This window comes from Chamaea fasciata, unplaced genomic scaffold, assembly GCF_029207755.1.
Source record: "Chamaea fasciata isolate MVZ Bird 193981 ecotype frontalis unplaced genomic scaffold, bChaFas1.0.hap1 SCAF_5, whole genome shotgun sequence".
Lineage (NCBI taxonomy): Eukaryota > Metazoa > Chordata > Aves > Passeriformes > Sylviidae > Chamaea > Chamaea fasciata.
The window spans coordinates 50345069-50366895 of NW_027094090.1; the positions used below are offsets into that span (position 1 = coordinate 50345069).

The 21827-nt window shown below is 42.1% G+C and overlaps 1 protein-coding gene and 1 pseudogene across 1 annotated transcript; one reads left to right on the top strand and one right to left on the bottom strand.

The window, feature by feature from the left end:
- Positions 1-1099: 1099 nt before the first annotated feature.
- On the bottom strand, positions 1100-2240 carry LOC136290247 (probable G-protein coupled receptor 19; annotated as a pseudogene).
- A 3861-nt stretch (positions 2241-6101) lies between these two features.
- On the top strand, positions 6102-19708 carry MRPS35 (mitochondrial ribosomal protein S35). The gene is made up of 8 exons (XM_066183629.1): positions 6102-6316; positions 7748-7791; positions 8660-8827; positions 9220-9280; positions 10233-10372; positions 10787-10896; positions 11350-11419; positions 19253-19708. Exons 1-8 carry the CDS (start codon positions 6142-6144, stop codon positions 19523-19525), a joined length of 1041 nt encoding a protein of 346 aa, XP_066039726.1. The 5' UTR covers positions 6102-6141; the 3' UTR covers positions 19526-19708.
- The last annotated feature ends 2119 nt before the right edge of the window (positions 19709-21827 follow it).

Genomic DNA, 21827 nt, shown 5'->3' on the forward strand with positions numbered 1-21827 from the left:
GGGACAGCAGAGGGGCAGATCTGATCTCTGCTCTCTGTGACCAGGGACAGGACACGAGGGAATGGCTGGAGCTGTGTCAGGAGGGGCTGAGGTTGGATATCAGGGAAACGGCCGCGGTCCCAAGACTGCCAGAGCTCCAGGGGCATTTGGACAACACTGTTAGGCACAGGGTGGGATTGTTGGGGTGTCTGTCCAGGGCCAGGGCTTCCTACAAACCCAGGATATTCCATGACTTCATGCAATGGAATTATGGCTCTGTGGCTGCACAGCCACACACTGGAACAGGCCCCAGAATGGCAGAGCCTGAGACTCCTCCATCAGGGCCTGTGTGGAGGAGGAGTCCTAAGATGGGAGTTGGAAATTTGTCCAGGAGCCCCTTCTGCAGTTAAACCCTGCTGAAACAATCTGCTGTGTTTTTTCCAGGAGGAGGCTATTCCCAAAGAGAAATGGAGGCACAGGAAGACTGGAAGGAGACAGAATCCTAGAAATTTTTAGGTTGGAAAAGACCCTTCAGATCATCCAGTCAAGCCATTAACCCACCAACACCCTGTCCACCCAACCAGTGGGGTCTGAACAAGAGGGACAAGTCTGTGCAGGAATATTCCCAGGGACATACTGGAAGGAAGTCTAGATGGCTTTGGGTGGATTTAGGTATTTATACACTATGGCCCATCCCTTAACAAGCAGTGTTTCTTTCTTTCTTTCCCTTTCCTCCCTACAAACAGACTGTGTAAGGACTCTTGTAGATTCCAGGAGAGGAGTTCCCCAAAGCAGAATGTGAAAACTGAAATGAAATAGAACAAATGCATCAAACCCAAGCCATTAAATAATATTGAATATTTGGAACATTTATTTGTTTCTACCCTAGGAGCTGGTCTAAAATATGTAACTATTTATTACTTCTTCTGGGGGAACATAGCACCCCCCTAGCTCATTTCAAGTAATTTAATTTCATTTCAGGCTCATTTCATTTCAAGTAATGAAAACATCTTGGTAAATATATGTTTCAAGTAATGAAACCTTCTTGGCAAATGTATTTGTGGGATTGGATTCACCAGGCCTAGCAGGCTCATGATCCTTGACTTCTCTGTTCAAAGCATCACAGGTGGAGTCTTTGGTGAGGCTGGGCTGGTGCTGGGATATTCTGTGATCCCCATGTGATTATTTTCATCTGTCCTGGAGCTGGTGGTAATGGTGTAGATGTTGCTTCTGGGGTATTTCCACATGCAAGAAATTTCTTGCATCCCTTTTCTGAAGTTTGCATTATTGATGTAGAAGAGGATTGGCTTAGAATCTGAGGAACTGAAAGAGATCCAGGTGATGGCCAGGAAAAGCAAGGAGCTCTTTCTGTAGTCTGTTTCCTGTGGGTGCCACAACTGTACCATGAAGAAAGGGAGCCAGGACAGGAGAAAATCCAGGACAAAGATGAAGAACATCTTGAGAGTTTTCACTTTTCTTCTTGAGACAAGATTCATTGTCCTCCTGCCAGCTGTGTCCTCGGTGCCACTTCCTCAAATGTAGGTGAAGAGTTTCTGGTAGCAGAGGATAATGAGGAGAGATGGGATCAAAAGCAAGAGCACTGAGAGGTGGATGACACCAGAGGCTCCTAGCCAAGAACTGGGGAGGAAAAAGTTGCAATGGTGGTCACCGCTGGAGCCATAGAGAAAACAGGCTGGTGATGCGAACAGAGCACCACAGAGCCAAGAGACCAGAGTCATCCTCTTGGTTTTCTCCCTGGAAACTTTGAAATTCAGGGGATAGATGAGAGAGTAGAACCGATCCATGCTGATGGCAAGGAGCAGGTAGATCTGGACCCCGGGCGTGAGGTACTGGATGTACCTGACCAGCCGGCACACGCCACTGCCCAGCATCCAGCGCCCTGAGCTCAGCTGAAGCAGCAGGAAGGGCGCGCTGCCCACGCTGCTCACCAGGTCTGCACAGGCCATGGACACCACAAAGTAGTTGGTGGTGGACTGTGTCCTCCTGCTCCTGTGGATCACTAAGCACATGAGGAAGTTTCCCAGGACAGAGATCAGCCACAGTGCTCCCCAAACCACACCGGCAGCTGCGATTTCCCCTGGCCTCAGCCCATACTCTACTGGAGAGTGGTGCCTGCTGGAGCCACCTCCTGGGGGTGGAGGTTCTGCCATCTTGTAGCCAGCAGGGCTGGAGGCTTTGGAGCTGCTTGTGTTCTGCAGCAGCAAGGTAAGGAGAAGAACAGGACCACTGCTGTTATCCATGCTGTGAACAAACTCAGCCACTCTTTTGCTCAGGCTGCAGACAGAAAGGAGAGAAAAAGTTTTGTTGAACAACTCTGTGTGAAAAGCCCAAAGTATTCAATAAAAGATAACTCTAAGTAGTTTCAATACTCTTTAGAGCAGTAGATTTCAGAGAAAAGGGTCAGAAATATATGGTGACACTACGTGGCACAGCAGATGACATTAAGTTCTGTGCAGATTTTTAGGAATGGCCTGAGTATTTCAGACAGGCGTTTCTGTCTACAGAAAGATGAGTTTCCCTTTCACAGCTGGAGACTGAGGTGCCATTTCACCAGTGCTGGTGAGCTGCAAACTGAGTGAGCAGAACATGCCCTACTGATGCCAGAAATGAGTTGTACTTCCCGGTGTCCATGGAAATGTCAAAAAAGACCAAGAGGGTCCCTGCACCCTTGACTTGACCTTAAGCTTTGATGTAGAAGGAAAATACTGAGGGAGGAGGTCAGTGTCCTCAGACAGATGAGATGAGAAGTTGGGGGAGGGATAGGGGAGCCTTTTGAGTTCCAGCAGTGGAGCCTTGGCTTGTCTAGTCAGCACTGTCAATACATGTGGCTGCAGTCAGCTACTGAGCATCTCTGTGTTCTGGAGAAAATCAAAGGAGATGGGAAATGTCCTTACATTTTTCAGGGGCCTTCCACCCAGGCAGCAACAAGGCTGACCCTTTACAGTAGGACCAGCCCGAAAGTTCTGCAGGTGACCCAGGGGACAACTGAAGGACTGCCAGAAGCAACTGACACCAACAGTCAACCGAGAGCCTCTGCCCTGATCTTGTAACAGAGTTCTACAAGCTAAGAATTGCTGTGGCCCAAGTGCAGGACCCAGCACTGGGCCTTGCTGAACCTCATCCTGTCCAGGTTCCTCTGCAGAGCCTTCCTACCCTCCCGCAGATCAACAACTCCTGCACAAACAGTGTCACCTGCTCGCTGCCCGAAGGGGCGCTCAGCACCCTCAGCCATAGTCGTTGATAACAGTATCAGACACCACTGGCCTTGCCAAGCTCTGGGAAGGACAGTCATCCGTGGGAAGAGACATTTTCCATGATAATAACATATTCCTTGATAAGCATACGAGCAGCCAAACCCTGTTCCCCTCCAATGCTCAGTAACTGGGGTGTCATGAACTGGTTCAGAATTTCAGAACTTTAACACTCATTGTCCTGCCTGCCACCCCACACTCAAGCCCCTCAGGAAATAGAGTTTGCAATTTCATACTGGTTTTATTGCCCCTCCTCCTCCTGCTGATTTATTCCAAGGCAGGAAGGTGGCAAGTTTCTCTTTCTAAGCATCTCTGCCATCAAATGCAGTGGAAGATTTGGAAAAGCCTGGTAGCCAAATGGGAGAGGCCCTCTGTTAGAAATTCCTCTACAAATCAGCACTAAGTTTGCTGTAAAAGAGCCTTGAAATTCCTGGGGTCTTGGAGGCAGTAATGCTGATATTTGCAGGTCAGTGCTGGCCACTGTGTCCCTGGCAGAGCAAAAAGCTCATCGGCTCAGACAGCCATGAATCTCCTCCCATTAAAACCAGCAGTTGGTGAATGTATTGGAATGTGCTGCCTTCCAAATCTTGAAAAATATTACTAAATATAAATGTCTCCTGTGGAATGTGGCCATCAAGATGAGATGTTGGATTCCCTGCTGTGCTGCAGCAGAGAGGAAAATTCAATTACTAGTTTGTCACTGAAAAGTCCAGTTTGAAAGCAGGAAAGAGAAGCAAATGGAGCAGGAAGTCAGTTTTCCAGTAAGGAAAAACATTCAGAGGCATTCAATTCTCCTTGCTCCAATTCCACATGATGTTTATCAATGTTTTGATTTTCTAGATGTAAACAAATCACATAGTCTTTTCTGTTTCCATGTTTTTCTTAGATTTTTTTTCTCCTCTTACATTTCCTGCCCTTCAGGATGACATACTAGTATATTTCACACAAAATAAACACAGCAGGGATAAAATTGTGCATATCTTTTTCAACCAGACTTGGAAATCTGGGCAGTTTACCACCTGTGCTACCAACAGTTTTGTTTCCCTATCAAGATTTATTTTGTGGCTAAAACATTAGGAGAGATGAAAGGAGCTTTCCCTTGAAAAGGAGATTCCATGCTGTGTTCCAGAGGAAACTCTCAATGTGCCTGTTGGTATTTCACTTCATTCTTAGTGAGTTCTAAGGCCCCAGCTCTGAGCAGTATCCACCTCTTTAATACAGGATTTTCCAGGGAGCTATTTAGATTACTTTTATTTGAAGCACTTTCTCTATGAAATAGTGTTATAAATACATATTATAAAGTTGGCTTTTCGCAAGATGTGTGCTATATGATTAACATTGTGGTAAGGTTATAAGTTTTTACTTCTGCTATTAAGAAAGAAAAGTTAGGCATAGTGGTAGTAGTTGATATAGTATGCTTAAACTGTCTGTTTGGTCAGGATAACATCCAGTGAACATGTAAAGAAGACCCTGCTATTGAGATACCAGCTATCAGCATCTACCATCTGAAGAAAGTATGGACCAAGGCCCAAGCTGGAGGTGATAATGAAGATACAGCCAAGAAACATGCATGGTCTAAAAAGGTGGACTTAAAGAGGGACCATGTTAAACAGTTCCTGGAATATGGAAACTAGTTTATGGAAAAATATGAATGTTCAACAGATTGATGCAACAGAAAGGGCATTTAAAGAATGACTCTGATACAGCAGGGTGTGGACTTGGCTAACTGCCAAGTCACCCGGCCGGCCGCACTTCGCTTTTTTTTTTTTTTCCTATCTCCTAATTGTCTTATTTTCTATTAAACCTATTTCTTAAAATTTACGTAGAAAGTGAACCTTGTTTTTCACAATAGGAATCAAAACTTGAGTCCCTTCTGCAGTGTATTCGCTAGAAAAGTCACAGTCCATTGTCATTGAAACGAGGTTTTTGGTGTGTCTGATGCAGCCCAGCACAATTCAATTTGTTCTGCAACAAAAAAAAAAGGGGGGGACTTGAAGGATCTTGTGGGAAAAGGTGAATGTGAGAGACAGGAGGCTCTGAACAGCATGAAGGAGAGATTAATGCCATCAAACTTTTAGCAGAAGGTTTAGATTACTTACTAGTTTTAAGGAATACACAGTTTTTGCAGGACTGTATCTTATAGTATCAAATTTTACTGGCTATTCTGTTTCGATTTTCAGCTACAATATCTTAAACGTTTCTTCATTAGTTGCCGTCTAGATCTCCTGTTCTGAACTGTATTGTATGGCTGTTTTCACCATATGGAGTCCTCCTTCCCTTCGGTTCTGGGGTGAAAGAGTAAATCCCCCAAAGTAAATTAGAGGATACTGAGCGGATAAGTTGTATTTTTACTTGTGAGGGGGGGAAAACTTGACTTGGAGGAGACTGAGGGGGGCCCTCATGGCCATCTGCTGCTTCCTCACGAGGGAAGCAGAGGGGCAGCTCCCATCTCTGCTCTCTGTGCCCAGGGACAGGACTTGGGGAATGGCCTGAAGCTGTGTCAGAGGAGGTTTAGGCTGGATATCAGGAAAAGGTTCTTCCCCCAGAGGGTTTCGGGCACTGAACAGGCTCCCCAGGAGTGGTCACGGCCCCAAGGCTGCCAGAGCTCCAGGAGAGTTTGGACAATGCTCTCAGGGATGCACAGGGTGGGATCGTTGGGGTGTTTGTGCAGGATCAGGACACGTTTCCTACCCGGGATATTCCCAGTTCAGGGCTCCGTAGCAGCGCTCAGGGAACAGAGCCAGGCATCTCTGCGGCTCCTCCCCGGGGCAGAACGGGCCATACGTGGCTCCGAACGGGCGGCGCTGCCGCGTTCGCCCTTGCGGGGCCGGGCCCGAGCCGGCCGCCGTCGCACCGGGCGGGGCCGCGGGAGGAGCGCGGCGGGGTTGGGATGGCGGCGCGGGCCGGGCGGTGCTGCCGGGCTGGGCTGAGCTGCGGGGCTCTGCTCTCCCCGGCTCTGCTGTCCCGGGCCGCCGGCGGGGCCCCGGGCACGCCTCGCTGGGGACGCGCCGCTTTTTCGTCGGCGGCCGCGGTGAGCGGTAGGGAAGGGCCGCAGCCTCAGGAAGGTGAGCGCGGAGTGCCCGCGGCGGTCGGGCTGCAGCGCCGACGTGGCGGGACGCACGGCAGGCAGGGCTGCAGCGGAGCGGTGCCTGTGTTAGGTTATTCCCAGGGGGAAATTCATCGCTGTGTGTACTCCTAGGAGGCCTTTGGCGTCGTGCCTGGCCTTTGCCAATGGGAGCGGTGGGTCAGGGTTTTCCCGGCCTTTTCCCGGTAGGCATCTGGAGCACGCCAGGTCGCTGAAGGCGCCTCTGAGTGATGTCCGGTGACACCGCAGTAGGTAAAGGTGTCCTGGCCTGAAATTACTGATATTTGTAACAGAAATAATAAGGTTGTTGTGACTCGTGGCTGTATGTGAAAGCCCCACGAAAAAGGTAGGTCGAGGGATAAAGGAATGCTGAATATTATCTGTTGGGAGAGCCCTGAACGGATGTACCTTTCGGTTTAAGATTTTAATAGCAAGAAGAGGATGAAGAGAAGAGGGTCCATAAAGTTCTCAGACAAGGAAAAAAAAATAACATCTGAAATCCACCAGTTTTTATGGGGTAAGGTTGTAAGAGGTATGGATGAGATAAAAAAGAACCCAAACATCCCTTCCTAAATCTCAGTCATAGCTTTTTGTTAAATATGTGCAGTCAATGAAACCTCTGAACTCAAACCAGACACTTGGAAATAAATGTCATCAGGTTCACCTTTCTGTATCTGAGGCCACATTATTTTGGTGTTGTTTTTGGTGGGGTTTGGAAGTGCTTTAGAGTTTGAGGAGGAAATGAAGACAGACCAGCATGCAAAGATCAGTTTTTAGTTTGAAAATCCGGTGGTATTTGATGACTTCATGCATCCCTAGGGGTCCATCACTACACGTCCAGGTGAAATCAGTGAGCTGTAAAGTAGAGGTAGGAAAAGCCCAGGCCTGAAACAGATTAAACTCCTGCACTTCTGTTCCACCTTCTCTGGGACAGCCCAGTGAGCAGGATCAAGGTGTTCTCCACCTCCAGTTCTAGAAGAGAAACAATCCAATGTCCAAATTGTTCATGCAGGGGTTAGTTGTGCTGGAGAGTGGCACAGAAGAGGGTGTGAAGCTGTGCTGTCAGAAGGAAAGGATGGAGCCATGGCACTCTCCTTTCAGAAATAGGAACTCTTAAGTTTATCCATGATGTGCTGCTGGTGGAGAGTGATTTGTGACTGTTCTGTGGAAAAGAGGAACGGGAGCATAGGAATGAAGGCAAAAGTGTCCTTCATTCTTGTCCTCCAAGTTCTTTTTTATCTTATTTTTTTACAAAATTAGTTCGTAATCTGAAGTTTTGAGTATCTGATCTTCCCCTTGTCACAAAGACAAAAAAACCCCATACAGAACTATGCTATATTTTTTTGCTCCCAATGGAATAATTTCTTTTTAAAATGTTTTTGTTCATCTCTTTTGTTTTTCCTTCTTTCAGGTTCAGTAAGGAGAAGAGGCAGGGCACCACAGTTTCCAAGATCAGTAAGTACTGGAATTTACAGTTAGCTCAGGTGTTTGGGGAACTTTTCTAAACTGTATGTTTTATCAGTTTGCCCAGGAGCCCCTTCTGCAGTCAAACCCTGGTGAAACAATCCTCTGGGGCTGTTCAGGCCAGCACATGCCTTCTCTAACCTTTTCAGTCTATGTTATCAAAAATCAAAAATACAGCACTAAGCTGATGCTTAACTTGCGTTGACACCATGTAGTGCAGGTTTGAAAAGTAACTTAAAGTTGCATTTCCAATCACCCAGCCATGTCAATGTTATTTTCAGCTTGAGTTTACAGGATTTGTGGTCGCGGCTTTCTGGCATGAAGCCTTTTTTTTTTTTTCCTAAGAGTATTTGACTGAAATAATAGTCAGTTTTTGGAGGGTATAAGCTACTTCTGCAATGTACTGATACATTGTCCCTACACTGGAATTTCTGTGGCAAGAAATTTCAGCATTGTTAATTATGAACTGTTCCACACCTACAAAATTCTAGTATTTTAAAACTCATTGTCTTGTCCCCCACCACTTGTTCAGGCCCTTTAGGAAACAGAGTTTTCAATTCTGTGCTGGTTTGATTCCCCCTCCTGATTTATCCCAGGGCAGGAAGATGGCAAGTTCTTCTTCCTAAGCATCTCTGCCATCAAATGCAGTGGAAGATTGGGAAAGGCCTGGCAGCTAAGATTGGAGAGGCTCTCTGCTAAAAACGCCTCTACAAATCAGCACTAACTTTGGATGTAAAAGTGTCTTGAAATGTCCAGCTGTGGGAATTGATTCCTGAAATCATTGTTTGGTGTGTTGACCCTGCGTTGTCTTACATCCTGTGTATCTCTTGTTCCACCTGTCCCCTTTTCTCTTGATCAGGCTCCACCTCCCAGGACAGAGAGGATGGCTGTGGACCAGGACTGGAGCAGTGTGTACCCAACAGCAGCTGCCTTCAAACCTGCCTCTGTGCCTCTCCCAATCCGGATGGGTTACCCAGTGAAGAGAGGAGTGCCTCCACCAAAAGAAGGCAACCTAGAACTCATCAAGGTAAGACGCATGCCATCGCTGGGGGATCACTTTTAAAGTCACTGCTCACTAAGGCTGCACTACTTTGGTTGGAATAGTTGTCTTGGAGACTGCTTTCTATTATTAAGTCACCTAATCCTCTTGAATATCTAAGTGGTAATAAATACGAAGTTGATTAACAAAAGGATGATATCATGAGACTTTTTAGGATGATTGTGCCTGTGACTTTTGTCACAGAGTTAAGTCTTTCCCCAAATCATACTTGAGGAGAGTCTGCTTATGTGAATATTTCCTTAGGCATGTTATAGTGCCTTAGCTAATGTGAGAAGTGCAATCAGATTTCAGTAATGCCTGTTTACTTCTGATCAGCCAAAAAGCTTTTGTTTTGGTAACTTTTAATATGTCTGTTTCAGATTCCCAATTTTTTGCACCTTACTCCTCCTGCAATTAAGAAGCACTGTGCAGCTCTTAAAGGTGAGGGGAGAGTTGAGGGTTTTTTGATTTTTTTTGTTTGTTTAGTTGGTTTATTTTTTCTTTTTAAACCATCTGTGGAAGTTTTCAGAAAAAGCAAAATGTAGCTGTGTGTGAGGGAGGTGAGACATGGTGCACCTGTGGGGCTGGTTATTCAGCTGGCTGTGGCTGGTGCTGTCTGCTTTGCTGCTGCTGCCAGGAGTCATCCAGCTGGTAGCAGATAAGTCTCAGGAGGTTGTCAGCACAACAGTAAGACTGAAATACTACTTTTCCACGAGACCTTGCTTAACCGATGAGTTGGTAGTTTAGTGCTTTACAGAAGGTGAGTGATGAATGTGACTCAGTCCTCAGAGAACTCTGTGACTGAACCAGGCTTCAATCAGTAGCAACTACAGGCTGCATTTCATGACCAAAAAGCTATTAATACGAGACCCTCTCTGAGGGCAGGGTCTGCTGGGGAGATACAGGATCTGCTGGAGACCAGGAGCATCCTTCCACCCTGAAAGCCTGTAAAGGGAACCTAATGAGGAGCTCAGGAAAAGGAAGCCTTTTTCCTGATGAGAGTGGTGAGACACTGGAAGAGCTTGCCCAGAGAAGGTGTGGATACCCCATCCTGGAAGTGTTCAAGTTCAGGTTGGACAGGGCTTTGAGCAGCTGGATCTAGTAAAAAATCCCCATAGCAGGAGGGTCATTCCCAACCCAAACCATTTTATGATCCTGTTTGGCAGTTGTGAGACTGCACATGCAGTACTTTATCCTGTTTTGGGGAAGCCAGTACTAAGAGAGCCATGGCAATACTGGAGCAAGTCTAGCAGAAACACTGCTGTTACATAAATGAGTGGGGTTTCTAGGACTAAGTACTTTTAAAAACATTGATTGCAATACATTTGAAAGAAAAAAAAGCCAAATATACCAGACAGGTATTACTCTTTATTGTTTTCTCTTTATTGTACAGATTTCTGCACTGAATGGCCAAGTGCTCTGGACAGTGATAAGAAATGTGAACAGCATTTTCCCATTGAAATTGAAACAGTAGATTATGTTTCGTCAGGGACTTCTATTCGGAATCCCAAAGCAAGAGTGGTGACCTTAAGAGTAAGTAGTAGTTTTGGTGAACAGCCTTTGTTTCAAACCCCTAAATGCTTGGCTTTCTTTTCCAATCATGCAAATGTGATCTGCTGTAAGGAAATGAGGGAAATGGAGGGAATTCAAAATCACACACAAATGAATACCTCTGTGTGTTCATGACCAAATCTGTCCATTCATATTGACTGGCCTTGGGACTTGTAAGGTATTGTGGGCATGTTTATTATGTAGATATAAATTGTTTGAATACTCACATTATTCTTGCCTTTTGTTAAGGCTTTGAACATGATACAGTCTGAAGAAATTCTGCAAATGCATCCTGAATAGCTCTCCTTGATAGAAGATGTGCCTGTCTCAACTACTTCCAGAGTTCAGAGTTTGGATTTTTCTGAGGAATTAAGTTGTTTTCTCCTTTTCTTGAAGGTTAAACTTTCTAACCTGAATTTGGACGACCATGCAAAGAAGAAGCTCATTAAGCTCGTGGGAGAGCGGTACTGTCAGGAGACAGATGTGCTCACAATTACAACTGACAGGTGAGCTGCCAGAAGGAAACAAAAATAGTGTAGCAATGCCCACAGCAGAGAAAGGGTTTGGTGTCTTCTAGTAATACCAGTTATTGTCTGAGTGAATTATTATGTTTTAAGGCTAAAATAGGATTTAATTAACACTACTCCTGTTATTAACTGTTAAAAACAAGTTTAAAAGAGTTCAGACTTAATGTATGTTGGATTCCACTTTGGCACAGGGAGCAAAGAAGTTTCTAATGTCTCCAGAAGATTTGTAAATTCTTGGATAGTGTATATTTTCCTCCTGACTTCCACCCATTCTCCTGTGTTATTATTACTCATGCCTCCATGATATTATTCTTGGTTATGTGTAATTGAGAAATACACATGAATCAGCCACTCATTTCCTAAGATCCCTACATTACACAGTAGAAAATTTGATGGTGGGTTCTAACCTTTTTTTCAAAAAAATGTTTCCAGGTGTCCCCTAAGAAGACAGAACTATGATTATGGCATGCACCTGCTCACAGTTCTGTACCACGAATCCTGGGTAAGCAGTTGTGCATGGACTCTCTTAATGTGCTCTCTGTCACATTTTAAAGTAAATGACCTTACAATTCTATTCTCTTCTAACTCACTTTTCTTCAAATTCAACCAAGAGAACATTTTGCAGGATTCCAAACTTCTAATTAGAGTTAATTAGAATATGTTTTTTCTTGGGCTCTTCCTGCGCTACAGTAAACCATTTGGAAGTGTTCTGCTTCTTAAATGCTCTCTCACACACCTTGTCTCAAGCTGAATGCTTTTCTGAGCTCCCTCTTGCTCAGAAAAGGGGCAGCCTTCCCACCTTCTGACTACAGATGTTCCTTTCACAGGGAATTCTTCACACTTGTCTCCTGTATTTGTGTGGTTGTGTTGGTGCCCTTCAACAATTTTACAGGCATTTTTTACAGAAAATGAGTGAGCAGTCAGATTTGAAATTGTTGTTATTGGAAATCCATAGTAATGTTTTGGATAACTGAACTTTGTTCAAATGTCCCATGTCACTATCACATTGTTTGAGACAGCCAAAGCCTTCTCCATATGTCACCCTTACAGAAGTTGTACCTTATCCACTGCTAAAGCTCAACTGTTTTCAGTTGTTCTAGGGTAGGAAATGTCTGTATTTAGCATTTTCATGAATTGTTCTTGATTTTGATCACTGCGGTGCTGATTTTGACAACATCCTAAGGAGGATGAGCTATCTTTCAGTGGCAGTTGCCTTGAAGGATAATTTTTTAATTGTAGAGTGCATCAAATTAAATCAGTGGTGAAAGATAACATTTGCTGTAGATTTCAAGTACACATGGATGTTTTTCTCCCCAACAGCATCACATTGCATTACAAATCTTAAATTAATGGCAGAGCAGTTTCCAGTATTAAGCAATGACAAGGGAGCTAGACAGTGCTCACTTCAATAATTTCAGACAAACACCATGGTTGTGCTGGGCTCCAGCTTTAATAAGTGCTGGCAGACAGGGCTATGCAATATTGACATAGGAGTGTTCAGTGTGTATTGAATATGCACAAGTCTCTTGCACTTTTATTACCTTTCATCCTCCATGTTAATATTTGATGAGCTCGTCAATCAGTTGTAATTGTCTTCGATTCCCATGAAAAATTAATGGTTTCCTGAGACATGGGTTTTTATTTTGTGTGATGTGTTTTGTTTTGTGGCATGATTTTTTCCCCCTGATCAGGGGTAATGCATTTTAATAACTTGCTGAAAGATAGTTTGGATCCATTTTGTAAACCATGAGCAAACAATGTGTGGTTTATTTTCATTTACATGAACTTTAATATTGGAGGGGAGTGGACAGGGCCTGGCCTTCCGTTTAGTAACATCAGTCCTATTTGCAGAGCTAATTGTAGGATTTGATGACTTTACCAGCAGAGTAGTGCCAACTGCTAATGCACGTGGCTGATGGAATTGAGTGAAAAAATGAGGGCAGTGTTCTTTTCTTGCTGAGTGAAGGAAAGCTGGATCCATGTAACTTCTGTCCCCAAGCCCGAAAACTGTCCACGATCTCTTTAAATGTGGCAGAACTGCTGTGATTTATATTAATATCTGGATTGCTGGATTTTTTTGATTGTATGTATAGGAGGAAAAGTTATATGCAGATATACATCAGGAAATGGAATTTCAGGTGTAATTATGTTTTAGTTGCCAGCGATGCATCATTCTTTTATTACAGTTACGAATGCAATATCAGACCCATGAGCTCAGTTATTTTAAAACAGTCTTTAAAATCTTCAAAACCTAAGAATGTTCATTTATGTTCTCATTCTAAAATACTTGGGAGATGTTTTGCTTCCTGTTTACTAGTTGTCTGGTTATTAACCAAATATTTGTGTTTTATTAGAGTTCAGAATATATTAATTAGATGGTTGACTTGCCTCAATTAGTAAGAATTGAATTTCTCTTCTTTGGACTTTTTCTGTGATTCCTTTCAAACTATCCCCCAGGACTGTGCCTGGATTGAATTAAGTAGTGAAAGAGTGAGATATATTAGATAGATTATTAATCAGCAGCTTAACCAGTTGTATTTTTGCTGCCTTTAAATGATAGTACTGCTTGAATGCTGTAGCATCACTCAAAACCTGGATGTATTTTTATGGTACAAATGGTTTTTAAAGAGTTTGCTGCCCTCGAGTGGTTGAAAGGACCATGGATGGATTTCTTCACACAGCTTGGATTAATAGTTTATCTCTCAAAAGTTCACTTCTGTTAGGAGTTGAAAGCAGGAATGAGAAGCAAATGCAGCAGGAAGTCAATTTTCCAGTAAGGAAAAACGTTGAGAGTAATTAAATTTTTATTGCTCCAATTCCACATGGTGTTTCTACATACATGAGATGAGGGAGAGTGAAGAATCTCAATTCAGCCTTGCAAAGCTGAGATCTTGAAAGATTACTAAAATTTGTGCTGGATTTTCTATTCTTCACTACTTCTTACAGTAAGAAACAGAAAGGTGAGGGAAGAAAAAAAATGAAGAATGGGCAGACAGCATGGCACTGGAGGCTTAACTAAAATTTATCCATCAACCCCACAGCTGCAGACCTTGAATGAATTTCAGGGGAACTACTTTTGCATTACTTTTTAGAACTTTCAGTGACAAGGCACTGGTGGGATGCAGTGTCTGTGTCTGCATGCTCAGTTGGTATTTTTAATGACTGCTGGTGATAACACTCAAATCCATCATACAGCTTTTCTTAGACTTCATCTTCATTTTTTTCCAACTACAGTAATTTTAAGCCATTTCAAATAAACATAATTTTTACCACTTCAGGGTGTGCCAGTAATACTTGGTAACAGAATTTTGCAGTTCCATAGTGGGAGTTTACTTTGTAATTCAGCCTAAAATATGTGAAAGGATATGAGTTCACTGTTTAAACCTAAGCAGGTCTCTGGCTACATAGGATTCCAAAGTTCTTGTTGGGAACACTCAGGATGTTATGACATGGGGGTTGTAGAGTTGCAGTGGGAGGTGAAGGAGGCACTCAAGTCTTGCTGAAGCTCCCTGGGCACTTTTTGGTATCACTGAGGATGTTGAGGATAAAGTTCCTGACTTGGGGATCTTAGAACAATGGAGGGTGGTGTAATTGTGCCCTCCCTACCTAGGACAGGCTTCTCTCTGTGTCTCACTATATGTGGTTTAAGTAATGCAGACTGAGGCTGAAGTGAGGCTGGTCTCTAAATGTTGGAATATATCCTTTGTTTTGAGCCATGGATTCCATTGCGTGCTCACCAGGATCAGACAGCTGAGAGAGTCCTCATCAGTAATGGGAACCAGAAAACATAAAGCTAAAGTGGCTTTATACGAGATGTTAAATTTCAGAATTTTTCTCTGAATTCAAACATTTAAAATCAAAGGAAGGAGGTTTCCTGACAGGAAATGTGTATTCTAGTAGAAGAAGGTTACACTTCTTTGGTACCTCTTGGAACCGAAAAGGATTAGCTTTCCAGCAAAAGGTTGACTTAGGAATTGCCTTGATAATATTTCCGACTGTAGTAAGCTTTTTGCAATACCTTATGTTTAAGCTCCATGTTTTTGTTGCTGGAGAAACAAAGCTCCTTTTTGATGCATAAATATAATTTTTGCAGGTGTTCAATTTTCCATCTGTGTTGGAGTGAAACAAGGTCTCATGGGGGATAGATGTTAAAAAATTCAACATAAAATCATCAGACTTGGATTTTTTAATATCACTGATCTCTCTTGATGAGATCAAGATCTTACGGGGTCAGCCTTCAGAAAACAAACTGAGATAGATAAATACCTTACAAATGACCCTTTCAGAAACCTGGATTTTTCAGAAAATGCATGCAGCCACTCCAGCCTAGAGAAATTAGATGTTGTCCTTAGTTTTGAAAGAGGCTGATGGCAACTTTCCCAAGTTAGTTACAGAACCAGAAACTAAACATGAGAGTATCATTAATTATGAGAGCATCATTAATTATAAGAGCACTTTTTATGCAGTAGTCTTTGAGGCAGAGTTCTGATTTTTTTCTCTGCTTGTCCTCCTTTTGTGTTACACATTTGTACCTCACTGGAATTTTTAGTCCTCATAGTTTCTCTTGATTTTCCCTTGATCCTCTAGAGGTCCTACCTGTCATGTGCCATTGCTGTGTCCTAGAAAATACAGTTCTGCTTATTCAGAAGAATGGATTTTAACTTACTCCACATCACCAAGTAATTACAATTTCTGGATCCAGTCTCATATGATACAAATAGGTTTTGCCTTTCTACAAACTCCTGTTGATATTTCTGAGTTGTTAATTAAGTAGTACAGATCAAAGGTGTATTATATCCAAAGAGATAAGCACATAATTGTTTTGGCAACTCCTCTTAGGATTGAAGGTTCCCAGTAGTTTGGAAGATGTTAGCATAGCTGTCATTTATTAGCTGAAAATCTGATTATTGTACCACACAGAGCATCTTTTATTTCAATGCAATACAAAGATATAGGTGAATTTATTCAAGGCTGTACAGAGTTTGAAATTTGACTTGGCATTTAAGGAACTTTCCCTCCCCTCAAAAATAATCCTTTTAAAATACCTACTCTTTGCTAAACAGCATTAAATACTTAACTGTTCAAACCATTGACAAGATTAACCAACATGAGGCATGTTTTTAATTGCCCTCAAGATTTCTGTGTGTCACTTGAGAAATTTTAGTTAAAATGTTTTTCCCAAAAGGAAGATCAGGGAACTGACAATTTTAAGCCTCTGTATCACTGCAGTAGCAAAATTGTGCAAGTTGAACAGGCAGAAAAAACCCCAAGCACATTGATGGTGAAATGCCTGCTTAAGAGATCCCAAATTCTTTCCTTTCTTCTGTACTTTAAGGTACCGTATAAAGTGAAGCTTCGTGTTAATGGCTTAAATGTAAAAAGCAACTTCACTGTCCAAAGTCTATATTAGCATTCATACTCTTTCAGAATTCAGATTAAGAACTGTAAAGGCTTGGTAATCTCCCAAAATACTGGCTTAAACTCTAGCATAAAAGATTTGTTTAGAAACAAATCCCTATTATGTTTATGGCATTGAAAAAATAATTCTTTATATTTGGATTAGGAAGTGAAAAAATAGCCTTTCCTTGCCTCTTTAGTCATAGGTTTAGATGTTTGACGTTAAATGGAAAATTGTTTTCTGGTATTTCGGTTTGGATTTTTTTGATTCTTATTGTAAGTTTTTTAAGAGGAAAAGGTTGAAAGTATCAGCTGAGTGCATCTTTATCCAGGCTGGATAATGCTGAGATTCTGTCTTATGTGTGGTAGAATGAGGAAACCACTTTTAGTGGATTCTTATTTTTAACCTGGTTCACAAAATGGGGATTCTAGGAAAATGTTACCCAATATCATGCCTGGATTCCACTTCTCAGTTTTATTCTCATTTTTAAAACAGCAGTGTTCACTAACACGTTAAATTTGCAGGGGGTGAAAATAATTCAACTAATAAAATTTGAGTGATGAAGACCTAATTTTTGAACTTTATTTAATTGGGCTTATTAGTTTTATTAATACCACTTCAAACTGAGATTGCAACACGTGTAACTGTTCAGAGTTCATGGTGCTTGTTCACCTAGAGTGTGTTTCCAGTTGCCTGTATTTCACTTTTCTCTTGCAGTGAATTCTAGTGAAAAGGTATCTAAATTTCACTGGATACAGTTTGCAAAAACTAATGGATTTGGAAGTCTCCCCTTTCTGTCAAATCCCTTCCTGCCTCCACCCTCACCTCCCACCATGCAGTCAGACTTTATTTTAAGATCCATGTTGACAACATCATTCTGCTGGGAAGGAAGAAATACTCAACAGTTGCTTTAAAATCTTGCTTTGTATTGCTCACAAGAGGTAGGGAAATCTTAATCTGTTCATCAGCCTGCATCTCCAAAATCCTGTGAGTTGCTGTGTGCAGAAGATTGTCCTGAAGAGATATATGTCATACTGTCATTAGTCCTTGTTGTCTCTGCTGTGACTTAGAGGTGTTTAAAAGCCTCACAGGGATCTTTTGTTTGACCTTCAGACATGAGTTTGGTCCAGGGAGTGACCAGGAGTGATACCCATATTCCCTTACTCTTGAGAAACCCTATCCCTGTGAGAGAGGCTTTGGCTTGAAAATTCTGTTGGTGTTCAGGGGGAAAAATGTCTTGGAAATCCACTCTGCAGATAACCAAGGGATGTGTAAAGCAGGATGATGCTGTTAATTTAAAACTCTGAATCTCCACCCTAGACTGTAGGGTTTGTCAAACAGACAAGGAACACTTCACTGTGCCCACTTGTTCCATTAATGTTTCAGCAGTACAGGGCTACAGGGTGTCCTTTTATTCCTGTTTTTCCCCTCTAGAAATTGAATGAGGTCCTTTTACTCCTGTGGTTTATTGTGTCCAGGGTTTAATGTCAGTCATAGGAACCTTTGAGCAGTGTGTATTGCTGCTTCTGACTTAACATTTGGACTCAGACTCAAAAGACAAGAGATGCCATTTACCAGGTGCAGGACACAACAGTTGGGAAAGTGTTTTAAATTCAGATAGAGGAATCCAAGCGCACAGGAGTTGCAGGGTGAAAAAAAAATCTTGGGGCTTAATTAAAGGTTATTGAATACTCTGGTTTGACTGCAGCAGCCTTGATGCTTAGTGGAAAGAATAACCTTTAAATAAACAAATGAAAAACAATACCAACACACACCCCACCTTACCTCCTTCCCAGAAAAGAAAAAACGAACAAAAAATAGCCCAAACAACAACAAAAAACCCTCCTCCACTGACTTGCAAGAGGTTTTTTTGGTTCTGCATAGCACAGCTAAAAATCTACTGAAGAGCCCTTTTTGGCAAGTGATTTTTAAAAAGACAAAATCTGTATGATGTAAAGGCTTTACTATAAGGTTTCTTTGAATGTATTTCCAGAGAAATGCAAGTTTTATTTAGACATGATGTTATAACAATTGTAAGAAAAACATGAACAGCAAAACTAAACCCAAAATACTTCAAATTGTGATTCTTACATAGGTGAGGTAATATAAAGATATGACATATTGGTTACATCAGTAAAGTACTAAATAATTATAAATATTCAAACATACAGCCTGCAATATATAAAAATGCAAATATATCACTGAAGCATCTGTATTTATCAATAAAAATAAAATATACAGAAATAGCAGGTTACAATATTTGAAATATTCCTTAAAGATTCTTTCAAGCCCTGCTGGAGAAATGTTGAGAGACAGAATTGGTACAGAACAAGTGTATTTACAGGCACTGGGATGGTGTCTTCTGTCAGTGCCCAGCTTGTGATCCTGTCTAATTTTGCAGCACTGGTTAGGTAAAGATCAGCACCTTGTGCATAGAGATTCTATTGAGCAATTTATTTTGCAGGAAGAAGAAATGGATTTGTTGGTGGTGCTTTTCTTTGTGAGTCACATCATGGGTTACTCATTAGGCACTGTCTCACTTTGCCTCCACCAGCCAGTGCAGCCAGACCAGAACCTTGTGCTAGGGGACATAATAGCTGGGTGGCTGCTTCCAGAACTGCAGCGTTGAAGGCTCTTTAAAATTACTACTTTTGCAAGGCTTTTAGTTGTTCATTATGTATAGGCCATAAGCTTTTCCTCCCACTCTGACTCACCCAGTTGTATCTGCCAGATACATGAAGAACCTGATGAGTGGTAGGAGGGAGCTCATCCTGCTCATACAGGCTTGAGCTACAAGCCTTGGACTCCAGAGGAGGAAATACCTTCCACCATGAATACAGTTTTTAAAAGGAATCACTCTGAGAGATCAATTTCTTCGAATTATTGTTGCTTTGTTTCAATTTTGGGTAGTTTTTAAGGCTGAGTATTTTCTTTCAGAAAACAGAGAAATGGGAGAGCGAAAAGTCTGAGGAAGATATGGAAGAGTATAGCTGGGAAAACAGTCGTTCTCAGAAAAATGCCTTGGACACACTGCTTCGAATAAAAGCTGCAGAGAATGTCAGAAATGTCACTAAGGAGGAGCTGCTGGCATCTGAAGTGGTTAGAAATTACAGAAACTCGGTCACTGCGCTTAAAAATGAAGGTGAAACAGAAGGTAACATGTCTCAGTACAAGGAATCTGTGAAGAAACTATTGAATATACAAGCATGAGAGCAGAGTCTGCAGGTACACCTGATCCTTACAGAGATGTTCAGCTACTCTGTTAGTATTTCTTAATGATGTGGATGTATAATTATGCAGAACCTGAACCAAAAGATAAAACTTGATGATGAGTGAAGTCCTGTCCATGAATCTTGTCCTTTGAATAAAATACGTTTGGATTCATACTGGTAACTGGAGTGTTCGGTTCGGTGTTTTGTTAGCTTGGGAGATCCTGGTTCAGTTCTCTGCTTAATCACTTTATGATTTCTCACACTTTTTTGGGCATTTAACCTAGAGCACCAATGTCAAATCTAATTAAATCAGTTAGACTTCCAGTTCCATTTATTAAAAGCCATAAAATTAAATGCTCTAAATGCTTTTCAAATGCCATTCAGATTTTTCCCTAAGTGTAAAATGAGGATAATGTTGCCTGAGTAGTCTGACTTGGAGAGGTGTTAAAGCACTCTGAACAGTTGAGGTTCTCAATTGTTATTGTGAGGGCAAACAAATATCCTATGTAAAAGCACCTGTCTCTAAAATAATGGAGTAAAATAAAGTGGAAAATGGGATGGCAGTAGGAAGGTGAACAAGCAGTTGTTGAGAAGATCCCAGAGTACCTGGGGCAGGAGGAATGATGAGAGTTGGTGAGGTGGGTCTGTATCTAAATAGGAATGGACTGAGCCTTGTTACCCTCAACTGATTTCTCTCTTGAATGTACCCAGGCTTTTCAAGGAAAGAAAAAAGCTTGTAACATCCTGTGTAGCACAGAGGAAGAATTATGTGGATGCTTATCTTATATTTGGTAACTTGTAATTGAAAGAAATTGATTTAAAACACTGGAATCACAATTTTATTGCCATCTCATCACAGTTGAGAAGAAAAAAGCCTTACCAAGCCTTGAAAGGACATAAATAAATCCTGCTTTTATTCTACCTTCCTTAGTAAGATTTCGACTTAGAAAGTCATTCTCTAGAAGGGGCAGAGGGAGTTAAGGATTCTGCATACCTATAAAAGAGCTGACCGTGTGACCCTGCCAGCGGCTTGTTGAGAAGAGGCAGTGTAAGAATAAGGACATTGAAAGCTGAGGGGAATTGATTCCTGCAGTTCTGTGTGCTGGACTCACTCCCTGCTAGGATTTCTCACTGTGTGCTCTGTGTGTACATAAAGCCAAGGAGTGGATCTGTTCCCACTGCCAAAACACTGTCAGTTTAGGAAGGATTCTTCTTAGGTCAAGGTTGTTTTCATATGGTGAGAGACTGAGTTTAATGCAGCATTTTAATTCCTATGAGAATTTGCCAGAGCTGTAGCTGAGACTGAAAATGTCCTGTAATCCCAATTTTTACACTGACTGACTTGGTTCTTTAGCTGTCCTTCCTTTTGGATGTGTATTAATGTAAAGTTTTAGCAGAAGCTTAATATGGGAAAAATTTCAGCTGTTATCAGGTTGCTCCTTTATCCAGGGACAATGAGGGTAATGTTTAAAATTCCCATTTGAAATGGGAACATCTGTGTAATTCCAAATCTTCTCTGAACAGCCATGAAACCAGAATGACTGAGGAAGTAAGAGCAGTTTGACTCGAGAGAATGGTAGGGCTGGTGCCTGGAGCTGTGCCTGGCTCTGTTCCAGAGGCATTTTGGTTCTAGTTATGTGCACAGGAGAAATCTGTTTCCTTAATTAGCTTTGTCAGTGCCTGCACAAAGGCTGCCCTAGGAGCCAGCCTGGGGAGCAAGTGGTGTGTTCAAGGCTGGCAGGAGCAAGGCCCTGAAATGTCCTAAGAAACTCCAAACCCCATAACTTTGCTTTTCTCCACAGTGTTATCCTTCTGTATTCAGGACATGAGCACCTGAGAAAATCCTCTGCAGCAGAGGATATCCCAGTTTTCCTTTACTTTTCACAGAATGGACCTAAGCAGAATTCTGGAAGTCATGGCTGAAACAATTTGACCTTACCAATAATTATGTCTGGTAGAAAGAACAAGGGAAACAGATTTTTTCATTAGCTTCACAGCTAATTGATGGAAAACCTAAAATGCACAGGCTCCCCCAGCTCTCTCTGAAGTGTTCAAGCCTAACTTGCTATGTACATCCTATGAATGTTTCAAGTAATACAGTCAGGATTTAAGGTCTCCTGAGCACCAAGTGTCTCTCCCAAAAACAGATGATGCCTGCTGGCCAAGAGATAAAACTCAAAGTTACACTTGTGATTTTTTACTGATGGTTTCTATGTTACAGTACAGAACTTGTGTAATGCAGTGGGCAGGACAAAAGGCAGCTTGGATGCTATTTTGAGCTCTTGGATGTTCCTCTCTGC